The sequence below is a fragment of the Ciconia boyciana genome, chromosome 2, assembly GCF_034638445.1.
Source record: "Ciconia boyciana chromosome 2, ASM3463844v1, whole genome shotgun sequence".
Classification (NCBI taxonomy): Eukaryota; Metazoa; Chordata; class Aves; order Ciconiiformes; family Ciconiidae; genus Ciconia; species Ciconia boyciana.
The window spans coordinates 137,119,740-137,134,972 of NC_132935.1; the positions used below are offsets into that span (position 1 = coordinate 137,119,740).

At 34.5% G+C, this 15,233-nt stretch overlaps 1 protein-coding gene across 6 annotated transcripts in view; it reads left to right on the top strand.

Annotated features, from left to right (window-relative positions):
- The window catches only part of DGKB (diacylglycerol kinase beta), a 325,820-nt gene extending 311,066 nt beyond the window's left edge, over positions 1–14,754 (top strand). For all 6 annotated transcript variants that reach the window (XM_072851476.1, XM_072851474.1, XM_072851471.1 and 3 more), the window contains 3 exons: positions 2,420–2,540; positions 4,508–4,568; positions 14,620–14,754. In XM_072851476.1, the coding sequence (XP_072707577.1) occupies positions 2,420–2,540; positions 4,508–4,568; positions 14,620–14,727 (290 nt within the window). In that variant the 3' untranslated portion in view covers positions 14,728–14,754. The remainder of the gene's footprint in view (positions 1–2,419; positions 2,541–4,507; positions 4,569–14,619) is intronic.
- The last annotated feature ends 479 nt before the right edge of the window (positions 14,755–15,233 follow it).

The window sequence follows — 15,233 nt, forward strand, 5'->3', positions numbered from 1 at the left end:
ATATACACACTCCCTTTTCCACTTCTGCTCACTCTGAGTTCTTATCAAAGTCAATATAGCTCAAGGATTTGTTGAAATGGATATGACTATGCAAAACCATCAGGTCAAATATATTAGCAACAATTAGGGTGAACTAACCCTAAGTCAATAATTGCATGTTACATTTGCTTTAGTTTTTACTGCTTCTGAAGGAAGGTTATGTCTAATTTAAGCTTGATTCTAAAAATATTCCTATTTGGCCTAAAATAACCCCACTTTGGGAATGTGCCACTGCAAATGTGAAGATTTTGAAAAAGCTTCACTTTTTAGGTAGATAACAGTATTGTTCAGTTCCATCTTCCAATGTTTAATATACCACATTTTTTGAGATGTGTGGTACAGATCAAAGGGCAGGATTTGGCCCTTAGTTACCTGCTGTTACTGACACTAATCTCACAGCTATTGAAAAATGATGCATCAAATTTATATCACTGCAAATGTCACTATTCTGAATCTTGCATATGTTGCCTGAGCTGTCAGTAATAAAAATCTGTTCTTAATTATTCTCCCATTTAAAAAATAATAATTTTCTAATAACCCAATGAATAGGAATTTGATGTTTTCTTTGGCTGGAAACATTTTAATGATTTAGTACATCTATAAAGTTCTGTGTGCTTTTATAATATAATAGCTTTTGCAAATGAGTAGGACTTGCCCATTTAAATCCTTATGGCTATTAAGAAAAGCAGAATTTGTTTAAATCTGAGTTCAGTTTTTAAGTGAGTAACTTAAGGAAAACATTTTAAGATAAAACCAATTCAGCAGAAAGCCAGACATACAAAATTGGGTTTACAAGTGTTACAGGGATGAAAACTACAAAAATGTATAGTTAAAATTAATCATATTGTATATTTTAATCTTTCGTCCATCTTATTGTTTTTCCTTAATAGGAAAGAATAGGGTTTGGTTTTGCTTCATTCATATTGTATGGAACTGATTTCACTGTGATGAGAAAATGAAAATAACAAAGAATATTAAGAAAGTATAAGAAGAAAAATGAAGGCTTTGATAGTATCAGATTTTCTGGTTGGAAGCAGAATAATCCAGACCATAAATCCTATTGCTTTTAATACTTTTTTTTTTCCCCCCTATCACAGTACTTCTTTCAGTTAATTACCTTCATTCAAAGCCCAAAGCAGTGAACAGAAAAGACTCCCTTTGAAACTTTGGACTAGCTTCACAGATATGATAATTAGCATGAAATTCTACCTTCATTAAAGGTTGAAGGGTTTAAAATATACAAAGAGTAATGTGCTCTCCTTTCTTTGTTTTTTCAATGTGATGATAGACTCTAACATTTTAGCTTATTGCTGGGCTTCACTGAACAGTGTACCTTTTGGAAACATGGATATTAACAGCCAATCTATAAAACACACATAATATACAGCTAAAAAAAAAAAATGTTTCTTTTTCTTGTCCATCTGGTCTTGGCAACATGTATTTAAACAGGAACATATAAAACATTTCATACAAGACACCCTAGTTGATTCTGGATAATATTTCATTACCTTGCTTGGTTGCTTCTCAAACCGGACTGCTATATTAATGTTCAGGTTCCTGGTTGTATCTCTGTTTGTATCTGCAATTCTAGACAGAATTTGTCCTTGCTTCTTGAATTCAAGCAAACTAATATTTATTTTACCAGAAACAATATTTATTTAATTTTTTAAAAAAGTTTAATGCCAAAATGCTATGTAATCAAAAAGCAGTGTGAAATAAAAATATATAACTGGGTGCAAACAAGCACTACGAAGTTCAGGAAAGCTAGATGAATAGTTGCTGATATAAGGGTTTTTTCTGCCCTTTTTGCATTGAATCTGTGCACTAATTGAGACAAAGATCCAGTGTAAAAAATAACATGTGGTCTCATAATTAAAGACTAGAATCATGCATGCACACAAAGGCTGAATTAGAGTTGTACGCATCGTCTGGAAAGGATTGTATGGAAGAGAATCCAATAGGGTCTGGAGCACTGACTTTTCCTTTACCAGATTTTACATACCTGTTGAAACAATGGACAGCATAAATTTCTAAACTTCAATAATCTCATTCTATGAGTGTCAGGTAACCTAAATGAAGGAGTCTCTCCTATTTTCTCATATAATAAGATTATTTGTTCAGTATGTATGTATTAAAATATACCATGGAGATTATTATTGTATTTTAGAATCATTTTGGTCGGGATATTTTAGAATGGTGTGGCAACAGGCCCAGATGTGTCCAACCTTAAAGCTGCAATCACTTCTTAGGAATCATCATTTTTGCCAGTTCTGTTCTCCGCATCTTTTATTATCAGCTGGTCTTTTGACAATTCTTGCTAGTCAGGATAACCACTGTCAAAATGCTGTCTAGACAAAATGTGTTTTTTCAACTTTTGCAGATCTAAGTGACCAGCTTATGGAAGTGGTTGGTCTGGAAGGAGCCATGGAGATGGGACAGATATACACAGGACTGAAAAGTGCTGGAAGACGACTTGCCCAGTGCTCGTCTGTTGTCATCAGGTATCGGCAGCTTTAATTTGCACTACACTCTTGTAATGAAACAGTAAAGTTTCATATATTATCAGTTCACTCTCTTTGGTAGTTTAAGAGTCATAATTACTGTAGTTATTGCTTGTGAAAGTATCATTTTTATATATGAAATATATCTATTCCATCCATATTCTATGCCCATACATCTTCCTTTCTTTAAATGTGTCAAAAAACTAGAAAAAGGATGTTTACAGTCAGTCTTCACATGTTGTATTCAACTATCATTTCATTCTATGAAGAAATATTGTCAAGTAGTTGGAGCAGAAGGAGTAAGGCATGGACATCTTGGGTTTTATTATTGACATACACTCCATGCAATTTTGAGCAAAAAGTCATTTACCATTACTTTGACACATTTTAACCCATTTATAATGCATACCTCACCAGGGAGTAGTAGCATGTGATTAGTATTTGTAAAGCACTTTTTTGATCTGTGGTAGTCAAAGTGCTCTGTTTTTAATTTATTTGCTATTTACTCAACACTGACAAGTCACTATTAATAAATGTTTTGGTATGTGTAAGCCTCTAATGGTGGAGCACGCTAATTTAGTTGGGTTTTTTATCGTTAACTATGCTAAAAGTGACCAGAATATTCACAATAGAGGAAACTTGGATTAGGACTCAAGGAGAAAATAATTATTCTAACTTTTGGATTAGATAAGGACTGGAAAAGAGAGAGATGGTCAACTCTTCCTCAGTGAAGAATTTCTCAGGAAGAATTTTCCAAAATCTTAATAAAATCATAAGCGATACAATTATAAGCCCCAAAAGCCTAAAATGAGCATAAAACAGAAGAGCAGCAATAAAAACTTTAAGAAAATAAGTAGGATTTGCCAAAGTGCTTCGTGTATTTTTGAGATTCTCCTCAAGGACTGGGTGATGTTGACTTCAAAAGTACTCTGTCATGTGGATGAGGAAGAAAAATAAGATCACAGAGGCATTCCAACCTTCTCTGGATACCAAAAGATAATTTTTATAATCCCATGTCAGCAGGACCACAACTGCAAAGGATTCAGAACTCTTCCAGACCAATAAAGTGAGAGGTCATTGAACATTCTTCCCTTCCTTCACTTATGGCCATAGATAACAGTGGATAATCCCATGAACTGTTAGTCTTTTTCAAATAATGTCCAAGCCAGAATTTCCATGGATCAACATGAGTGCTCAGTTGACTCATTTTTCCATTATTAGATTTATCTACTCCATGTTATTTCTAATAGTCTTGTATGCAAACTATTATAATGCAGAAATATAGGGTTGGAAAAGACCCAAAAAGATCATCCTTTTTTTTATTTTCTTTCTTATTTGTCTATACTTTTCTTAAAGTGGTATCCAAAACTAGACAGGGAATACTGGCTGTAGCTTTATGTTAAAAACAGTGCCCCTTTACTAACAACTCAAATTTATAACATGGTATGTTAAAGCCTCTGAATATAGTACAACTGTCATGTTATGTGAGTGCTCTGTCTAACCCAGAGTTAGACACAAGCGTAAAAACATCTTTTATAGTTCTAATAAATGGTGATGATAGAGCTAAAATTTATTTCTTATTTCCTTTATAGTAGTCAGTCTAAATTATAAAAAATAGCAGAGGTTCCTTTGTCTTTTCAGTTAATAAGGTTTATTCCTGAAGTTCTTGTGTAATTCACTCTTTATTTCACAAATTACAGACTATTCTGCCATGAGAGAGTAACACATTAGTAGCAAGATGTGTAAATGTTTGCAATGTTTTTGCTTTGTGTGTTGAAAATCAAACTAAGCCTACTAAGTGACTAGGTTACTTTTGTAAGCATGTTCGGTCATACTGGAGATTACATAGAAGCTTGGGGTAAATCAGGATTATATGTGTGTGCCATCACATATATGCCTCCTTAATAAATATATTTATCAATTTTGTCTAGTTACTTTTTCTTATAGTATGAAATATATCCCTTTAGGACCAGCAAGTCTCTGCCTATGCAGATAGATGGGGAACCTTGGATGCAAACTCCTTGCACGGTAAGGATACTGTTAGCACTGGGAAGAGAGCTGAACAAAAAAAATTGGGAACTTTTTTAAATGAGTAACAAAAATTAGAATAGTCAGAAATATTAACTGATTTATTTACTTTCATTTCTTCAATGACAGAAAGAGACTCTTTCGGTTTAAAAGACAACCGTTGTCATCAGCATTAACTCAATTTACTTACGTAACATCTTCACACACTGTTATTATATAGTTCAACACCCACTGCATTTTCAATTTATCATGCTGGTTTTTTCCCCACAAGTTAGGAATAAAAAGGCATTTATTTCAAAAGTTTGGAAAATACTGAAAAGGTGCAGTCCCAGAATCCCTTTACCCAGTGTGATCATTTATTTATGATGACGTATCAGATTTATAGTCTCTATTGCTAAAACCAATGTTCGTTCTGATGCTAAAATGTATAAAGTAACTAATTATTCTTTAAAAATTTAGGAAGATTTTCCGTTGTGCTTTTGAGAGTTCATATCATGGAGGTTTCATTTAAAGCTGAAGTCTTGACTGTGCTGATTGAATTATACAATAGAACTCATATTTCAAAAATCCTTACAGTTTAAGGGAGACACGAAAGAAATTATTTCATCTTTTGTTTCAGTGCCCACACATATGAAGTGAGGGAAGGTAAACAGCAATCCGGATAGGATAGGGTAGGATAGGATAGGGAGGAGCTTGCTCAGAAGAGGTTCTTTGAGTAACTGTTTACAGAAAACACAAGAAAGGTGTATCTCTAAGAATCTCTCTCCAATAAATTATAGAGGCGAACCAAGCATTTGGAGATGATGTTGAAGAAATTTAAGGTCTTTATTGTTGAATATAGTCTTAGTAACATGTTTTAATATACAATTTTACTAATTATGTTTCCCTAAAGATGACCTGTGTTTTTAAGTAGATGAATTGCTGATGCCTTGTAGCTTGTATGACAAAACAGTAATGTGATAAGGAAGAAATCCCACTACAGATGGGAGTAATTCTCCAAACCAGGGTACTGTATCACTTTCATGAGCTTTATTTCTGTAGCAGAATTAAAGCTACACAAAAAAGTAAAAGGGAACACCTTCAGTAAGATGCTAACAGGTGTGGCAGCTGATAGTGTATGTGTTAGGATGACAGAAAAGGGTTGTGATAGTTCATGTTTACCAGATACACCGTAGTGTACAGCTGAACAGCAGGAAGGGTTCCTGAACTCTAATTCTCTATGGTAAGTGCTCAGATGCTGCAATGAGAGGAGAACCATGTGAACACACACTGTGTGAAGGCAGAACAGTGGGGATTTTATGAGATTTATTCCAGGAAACCTTTTGGAGTTGAGAGATATCATTATCTTTACCTCTTCTACAGCGATGGCTCAGTGCAGAGCAACAGTACTGAACACAGCAGTTACTTGTTCAAGAAAAAGACATGTAATTTTTCAGTTGCCAGATTACAGAAGAGAACTTATGGAAGGATGCTGGCAGTAACATGTGCTTTTTTAGTCTTGATTGCTTGCTCTGTGCAAAATCCCTGCTATCTGATTGATAATGCTAGCAGAAGCTGCCTGTACGATTGAGAACAAACCTGGAAAAAGGGACAGTTCTTACATTTCAATTACTGCCTTGAGGAAACAGTAAATTATTGCTGATAATTACTGCTATCCAGTTGAAGTACCATTTTAAAGGGGATAGAAATGCCATATAATTTTCTGTGGAACCCATCCTTTTTGCTACACCACTGTTAAGAGAATAGACTTTGTGTTACATAAGAAAACCATAATGCTGAATGTATTTATTTCCTCTGAGAAGAAAATACATGAACTATTTGTCTAGACTACTGCACCTCTATGAATTTATATATAGAATTATTATTTTATGTTATATTATTCATTTTTCAGGAAATGGTGGTTTTTTTTCTACTGGGAAGCTTAACGTATTTATTGCAATTGCTCCTTGCATTATTGTACATGTACTCCACTCTGTTTTCTACATCTTACAAAGGAAAAAACATGTATGGTCTAACCTCTCCCCTCCCCACTAATTCTAACTACACTACAGTTTTTCCTTGAAGGTCTCTGCAAAGTAGCTAGGAATTCCTCCTGAGACAATGACAAAGATGGATGTTAGCTTTCTCTCAACCAAAGTTTAAGATTTGATTTCTAAGTGTGTGCTTCAGAGGGGTCTTTGTTTGGAAGCCAAAATGTATTTGATTACATAAGTATCAGGATGATCTCTCAGTGATGTGTATCCAAAACCAGACTCTGAAAAAAAACATAAATTCAGAATAAATTCTTATGTGTAGCCAACTATGTAGCCAATTATTTGAACCTGCAAGAGCTCAAATTTCAGGAAAAAAATATGAGGACACCAATATAAGAATCATGAGCTTTTGTCTTCTCTAGAGGCAAAACTGCAGTTTTCTCCCAAAATTACCTGAAAGCAAATGATTAATGACCAGTTTTTAAATGGAAAAAAAATGTGATGATCAGATAGAGAAATCAATGAGTTTAGTTCCTTAGGAAACGTGTGAGAGTGTGCTTTTCCTTTTATTTCCCCTCTTAGGAAATTTCTTTCCCTAGCTCTCACAAGGAACTGAGGCTCATATACAAAGATGTTGGCACTCCTACATCATGCACTGAGACGTGGAGGGACATTCCCATGCTACTTCTTGTTTCACATTAGGTTGCTGAGGGAAGGTGCTTATTAGTTTACCAGCTATATGGCTTTAAGGACAGAAGCTACTGTCTCCACACAGTACAGGCCTGCTTGGATATACCATCTCACTAGTTCTAGGGGAGAGACCCCTGCACCTTGTTCTGTTGCACAGATCATGTACACCAGTTAGACACAGCAGCTGAGCCTCAGGTTTTTGATTCTTTGGTGCTCCTGCCAGAAAGCTATTGTTAAAAAAAAAGACTGCTATCCCTCCCTCTCCAACTGTCCTTTAGAAAGTTGAAATAACACGTTTTATTTTAGTATGGTCATCTCAGGAACTTCAGTGTCATCTAAGTTCAGTAGTTTTATGGACTGACCTATAAGAATTACAGAGACTAAGTGAGAAAGAAATCCATACGATCAGCAGGTATCGAATCAGCCCTGGCCCAAGGTGCAAGTGGTTAAGCTCAGAAGTCCTCTTCTGTTTCTGCTTCAGATTTTAGTACAAATAAGAGTATTTTGCAAATGATTTTTCAAGAAACTGAGTTCAACCTGATCAAAATTCTCCTGCTATTCTGTTATGCATATTAAGGAAAACAAGTTCTGCATCAAGTCCCTGTTATGTGTGGGATGCAGGCTGCACAAGCAGGCTTGGAAGTTTATTTCCTGTTGAAGGAATCAACAAGTTTATCTTTGCTACTTCTGCTTTCTGACTGGAAAAAACTTTTATACAAGTAGCACAAGTTGCTGACAGCTGTCCCTTCTCATGCATATAGAGATCATGTTCCCCCAAAATGACAGTGTGGGCTCTGAGAAAATACTGTGGGATGCAATAGACAATGCAGGTATTCCCTAGAACCTGTGATCTGTGATTTTGCATTCCCGCTATCAATTTTAGGACTAAAGAAGTTGTCGTGTGCTTCTTTTAACATCTTTATGATCTTCTATTGCAAATGCACCTAGCATCCCTAGACGAGAGCAGGAATGCGTTCCTGTAGATCCTGTACATACTTAAAAATGTGAGTGGCTTGGTCTAAAGATCTGTCATCCAGCATTATTCACTGTGTTGAACACATGCAGACTGCAGTGTCCAACAAAGTCGCTCTGCTCTGGTATAATAAGATGCAGAATCTGAGCATCAAACTGTGTTGTTTCCACTGTGTTTTTATAGAGGAGTCTTTGGGAGAAGGAAAGATGATAATGTTATGTTAAACATCTTGTCTGATTAGCTGAGGAGGAAATTCTATCAGAGCTCTCCCAGACAAATATAGCAACATGAAAGATATCCATGGTTTCACCTGATCTCCAAACAGGTCATTAATAGTAATGAAACTTCAAAGACTCTCAAGTTAATTCAATAAACTTCTAGCTTTAGCCATCAGGATTTTTTTTAAGAAAAGTAATCTTTCAATTTAGCTACATAAATTATTAGCATTGTTTTGAAAAAATCCATAAGAATATTCCATCTTAATTAGAAATAACTATGATTTCAGTTCTTTCATCTATTCCTGACTTGCTTGGCATCTTATCTGAAAGAGTGTCGAGCTGCTAGCAACATTAGATTAAAAGTAGAAGACAGAAATGTCTATAGAAAATGCAAGAATATTGCCTAAATGAAAATCCATAGTCAGAGCCCACCTAATGGATTGCCAGAAATATAGTTTCATAGAGATCTGAAACATATAGTATTTTAAGAATTATTCACTGATAGGAATACTTGTAGTAAGCCTCCCCATTTAAAAATGAAACTCAGAAATAATATTTCAAAATATTATAATTTGAATGCACCTTAAAAATAAGGTTTGAATGAATGAATGAATGGTTTCTCTCTAGCCTTTCCTTTAGTCCCAAGAGATGTGATGCCTGAGAAGAGAGGTCCTATTGAAGTCTTACCTTTGTAGTTAAATCCAGAGAGAAATAAGAACTAAAAACAAAAAAAAGCTTTTACTAATAATCACTATTATGCCAGGGCCGGGTGAGAAAACTGGAAGAGAGTCACCGATTTGCTTTCATGTAGATCCATTGGCTCCAACACCCCATAGATCGCATGAAGAAGCTGCAGCTGTGTTCTAGACTGTCTGTAAAGTATCTTCTTTCCATGTCACTGAATGTAGTAATATTTTCTTATCAGTTGTTTATAATGGGAGAATTTTAACTTTTGTGTCTGCTTCTTTAGAGCAAAGAGGAACTGGGTCCTAGGTATGGTCGCTGATTTTACTAGAATATTAGACAATTATTACATAGGTAACCCATAAATGGAAGTCAATCTCTAGAAAAAGTTTCTGGTGTTATACTAAAATGCTGCATTTTTCCTTCTGAGCAACAATGTGCATACATTTCTGTTTCAAGGCCAGAGTGATTTATTGAGTTTCTAACACTTTATTGCAGCTGGGCATTATTTTTTGTGCTCACAGGTACACTGCACGTTAATTAGTTTTGTTTACCTATGCATATTTTTTCTTAATTTCACAACAGTAGTTTTTGTAATTGACAAAGCAATTTACTGCATGTGTGCTTTCTGCACCCCAGACAAATACTCTAACATGTAGTGCACCTTTCTTTTCAGTTCAGATTGCTAAGAAAAGAATTAGTTGTGACTAATTGCCAATTAATTTGCAGTGGTTTTAGGGAGGAGGGGGGGAAAACAATTGCACCTACTAATTAAAATTTAAAATATTCCAAAGTGTCATCTTTAGGTGTCTGTGGAATACATAATTTCCATTTTAGTTCTGCACTGGATCTGTAACAACCCTGAGCTTGACAGCTCTATTAATTTAAAACCTCGGTGATACCTATTAGTACAAAACATGAAAAAAATGCCATTAATCATTTATTTTAATTTTGCAGCTCTGTCATTTTCTCGGTATGTTTAAAAATTATGATGACATAGTAATGTTTTCCAATCTACCTGTGTGAAGGGGAAACGGATCACACTACTTAGGAGAGAGACTAGAGTATATTATTAGAGCTTAATTAATGCCAAACTGATTAGATTTGATTGCACCTTGCACAATAATATTGTTAAGAAATTTGTTTAAAAGATGTGTTGCATAACGCTATATTTAAAACAACTGGTCTAGATCTGAAGAGATTTTGACCAAAATACCACATAATGCAAGTCACAGGTTCATATTGTTTAGCACTGACTACATTCTATAGGCCTTAATCATATCATGATACCCAGTACAGCTCTTGATCAGCTACGGGAAGATAAAAGTATTTGGTACTTCTGTGATGCAGCGGTGTAGCATTCCGCCATTTCCTGCAAGGGGAGCAGCATACGGGCGTGTAGACCGTGGGAAAACCCTCCTACCCTCAAAACTAGCAACATCCAAACACTGCTGATAGCATGGAAAAAAGTGACCATAAACTAACAGATCCAACTTGATAAGTTTTTTCTGTCAGTTTTTTCCCTTTGTCCTTAAAATATAGGGTTTCTTTCTTTAACATTAATTGAAATATTATAAGCAGAGCTGATTATCTCTGTTTCCAGTTTTCTATTGTCATTTAGCATTGTGGTTAGTACCTGTATTTATAGCACTGTTCTGTGTTCATAGTAAATATTTAGGCATTCTCTGAAGTCAGGAACACAAAGGTAACCAGCACATATTGTAGAAAAAGGAACATGAAGGCAAAACTGACTGACCTAAAAGATATAGTTACCACGCTAAAATTATTTATGCTCACTGCATTTCATTTAGTGGATGCATTGTATTAATGTAGCTTTGAGGCATATTTTGAAACTCTGACCTGCTCCTGAAACAAATAAATGTCTGGTTTATTCATTTATAAATATCCTTAGTATCACAAATTCAGGCTTCTCCTTTATCAGAAAACTTGCTATCGACAAATAGGGAGAAATTACCATCTCTTCTTTTAAGGATTATGCTCTTTTTTAATTAGATCTGGTGTTCCTTCCCATGAATAGGTCATTGGACACACTTTCTAATACTGGAAAGGTGATTTCGAAATTGCAAATGCAGTATTTTTCTGCTAAACCTATTTACTAGATATACCAGCCCTTTAAATTTCTGTGATCATGAACTCATAGGATAAAATCTTGGCTTCAGTTAGTGAATGAGAGTTTTGCCATTGGCTTGAACAGTTTGAGTTTAACGTATAATGTTGTGTATCAGGCTTAGAACAAAAATCCATTATATCCTAGCAATTCATGTGGCTATTTACTTCCCTGTAAATGAAATTTTGTTATTTCCTCATTTTGCCTATTTTTAAATATAAATTTGTGCCAAATACGCCAAATAGAAGGGTTTTTTTCTCCAGCAGCACTTCAGGCAGTCCCCTAATTTATGTTTAAAATGTCCTCCATATTTTCTGTAAGTTATATATTTTCAATAAAACTGAGTAAATTATCTCAAAAATTATTTTCCAGAATTCCATAGTAATTTGTAGGAGTATATTTGTCAAGGTATCATCAGTTCCTAAAAATATGTTAGGTTAGGGTTTGAGCTTCTGGGATTTTTGTCTGAGCAAGCCCTTTCTCGTGTATGTGTGCGTAAATCACAGATTCACCTAGGAAAAATGAAAAACAAAAAAATAATAGGTTTTATTTAAAGCTTTTATAATTGTGCTTCTACTAAAAAAGACATGAAGTTGCTTGCTGAATGAAAGAGAAACTGTATGGTAAAAGTTAGTCTTTAGACACTCCATGTGCACGCACACAGAATCTATATACAGCTATAAGTAGCGATTTCTTTATTTTTAACTAAACTAAATCTTGGTTGTTTGTAATTAAAGATTTTTCTCTTTTTTTTTTTTTTTGGTCCATTTCAGTCTCCCATACAGCACTTTCAGTGTTCAGTCCTACTTTGACCTACAACACTATTTCTCTGAGATCCTTAGTGCTGCTTCCCATCTCAAAGTGTATACTGTCACTTGTCACCCAAACTCACAGCACCAACTCTGGCAGTGCTGCCAGTATGAAAACAGAAGCAGAAGTGAGAGTCCAGGCCAGAAATACAGTGCCTCAAAGTCTTGAGAAAAACAAAATTATCCTATGTCAGGCAAGGTAGTACAATGGTCCAGCATGTATTACAAACATACTGATCTTTTTTTATCACCCAAAGATAAGATTTTTTTTAATCTTTTTTTTTTTTCAGCAGGAAAATAAGGAATAAATGGTTATCATTGTTAACCAATGTAATGTTAACATACACTACCATGCATAAGTAAGCAAATATACTTTAAGTTTACACTTTATTTTTGTATTTTCACAGTGTAAAATATATTTTACACCACTGGAATCGTGCCAATTTATAACAGTGGAAAATATGTCTTAGAGAAATGCATATAGGACTCCATCGCCACGCACATGAGTGGTTAATCATGTTCATGCATCTTAGCTGATCTCAGCTGATAGGATACAACATACTGAAGACTCATGGTCTCTGAAACAGATGGCTCAAGCCAAAAAAGAACATTACAAATGATAAAACATTTTCTCAATATGTAATTGCATTCATCCTCAGCAGCATTGAACAGCCCCAATCCAACATGCAATCTGTATGAGGTCTCAGGATTACCTCACCTCTTCATACTAAAGCCATCGTTTGAGCTTTGCTCTTTTATTCATTTTAAGATGGAATTACTATGATTTACCTCTGAAAGGAAACCCTGAGACCATTCCTACTGCCACATCATGGCCAAATCTTGCAATAAGCTGAACCCTTATGACTCTCAAAGAATTCACTCACAGCAGCTGCAGATTACTTCGTGTATTGATCCTCAGGACCAGGTTGATGTCATCACTGTTCCTGAGCCCCAAAATATGTCTTATGAAGCATGTGAAAGTTACACAAATACTTGAAGTGATTTTCCAGGACCAGATCATCAGCTGGTATAAAGTGACATCAGTGGAATAATGCCAATTTACCCCAACTACAGATTTAGCCTCCAAAGTGGTGCCTGAAGCAGAATTTCTTGCGAGAAAATATGTTTGTGCCAGTCTTTGAAAGCAAGAGTTATTAACCATGTGAAATTAATCTAGGTTGCCAAAAAAACCCCGTATGCTAAATTTGATACTAATGAACAATGTTGACAAAAACAGGTCATGTATGAAATTTGAGACTAATGAACTAAGGTAGCATGGAAATAAGCATTTGGAGAATAAAGTAAAGGCTCTAATAGAGTTAAACCAACCCACTCATTCTGTTGAGTTTTTTATGTTTCTGTCTCCTTATATTGTAAAGTAAATTTCCACCCCAAGAAATGTCCTGATCTATATTTTAATGAGCCTCTCCACGTGACATACATTTTTTGTTTCATTACTATTAGTGAATGACAAGTGAAGGATATTCATTTTAACTTGAAAATGTCAGGTATGCACTTTAAGAGATATATTTTTTCCAGTTTTTAATGAGGTGGTGTTTCTTTTTGAAAGAAATACCCATCTCTGATGTGGGTACTATGCAGGTGACAACTGATATTTAATAAGTGATGGTTCTTGTATTAGTCGTAGTTCACTAAAGAAAATGTCTCGGATTGCTTTTGAAAAACTCTTAGCGTCACTAGCCCAAAGGCAAGATGTGACCTTTTTATTACATAATGAGAATCATTTATTATCTTACAATGTATCTTAAAGTCACAGACAAAATGCCACTTTGATAATTGCTTTCAATTAGCTTTGAGCATAGCATACATTCATAAAATGTCTTCTCTAATTTAGACTTGAATTAGAGAAAATTGCAGACATAATCTACTTTAAGGTTGTCTCATTTAAGGTGATTCGTAGTTTTATATCAAAGAAATCAAAACGGGTAGCTTTAGAGCAGTCTTACAAAGTGTTTTAAATAGGCTTTTCAATATTTGAGTCTATTCTATTAACAATTAATTAACAAATTAGAATGCTAGTTCATCTTTTTTGACCTTTTTTGTGTATTAACTTTTGACTTTCGTTCATAATGGTTATTTTGAAATTAAGCAGTGTCATGTGTTAAAAGAGAAGTACAGCTTGATTAGATGTATAAATAAAGCATACAAAGACATAGCTTATATGTTAATAATGGGCAACAGCTTGGTCTGTCAGCATGTGTGTCCTTTCCAACTTTTAAATTCTTATTCATCTTGTAGATATGCAAAATATTCAACAGCAAGCAATAAATCCCACACTCAAAAAGTAAGATCACATATTGGCATTTATTTTATTGCATATGATTTTTAATATTGATTGCAAGTATAATTTCAAGTATTTGTGGAAACAATGATTACACATAGATTGGTTTACTGCATATGTGATATTGTTCATAAAAAATACAGGTATTTTCCTTTCATCTTTGATTAAATTAAGAAGGTTTGGAAGTCACATATAAAGATAATTCAGGCATCTCAGACACTTGGAATTGAGCTAGCTCAAGGGATAACTCTGTTTTTCTTCTTTCTTCCCCCAGATAAAAATTACTCATAAGAACCAAGCCCCCATGTTGATGGGACCTCCTCCAAAAACCGGTCTTTTCTCTTCTATCATCAAAAGAACAAGGAACCACAGCAAGGAATAAGCCTATGTAGTTTAGTTTTTAGAAAACCAATTAGCTTTGTTGGGCTTTGGAATATTTATGCTGGAAATCTTTCAAGAATTTTAGAGTATCTTCTACTTGCAAAATCATGGATTTTGGTTTAACAGTTTCTGTAACCGAGCTAATGTAAAACTATGCTATTAGAAAAAAATATTGTCACAGTTTTGTAGGCATTTTGCATGATGAAAGCAGATGTTTACATAAAGTGATACAGCATATTTTTTGTTGCATGCGTTACCATTTACTAATCTATGGGCTAATTCTGCCATGGAATATGGGAAGAGAATGCCATGGGTAATTTGATTTTCTCTCTTTTCCATTTCAACTTTTTCTACTACAATGATCATATAGGTTCAATAGTATCTTTTGAATCAAACATCTTCACATCAATAGTCAATTAGACCTGTTTCAGAGTAAAGTTTATTACAGGTCTCATTAACCTGTACTTTTAGTTTATCATTTCTTTCTACCCTGAGAATATTTTTATT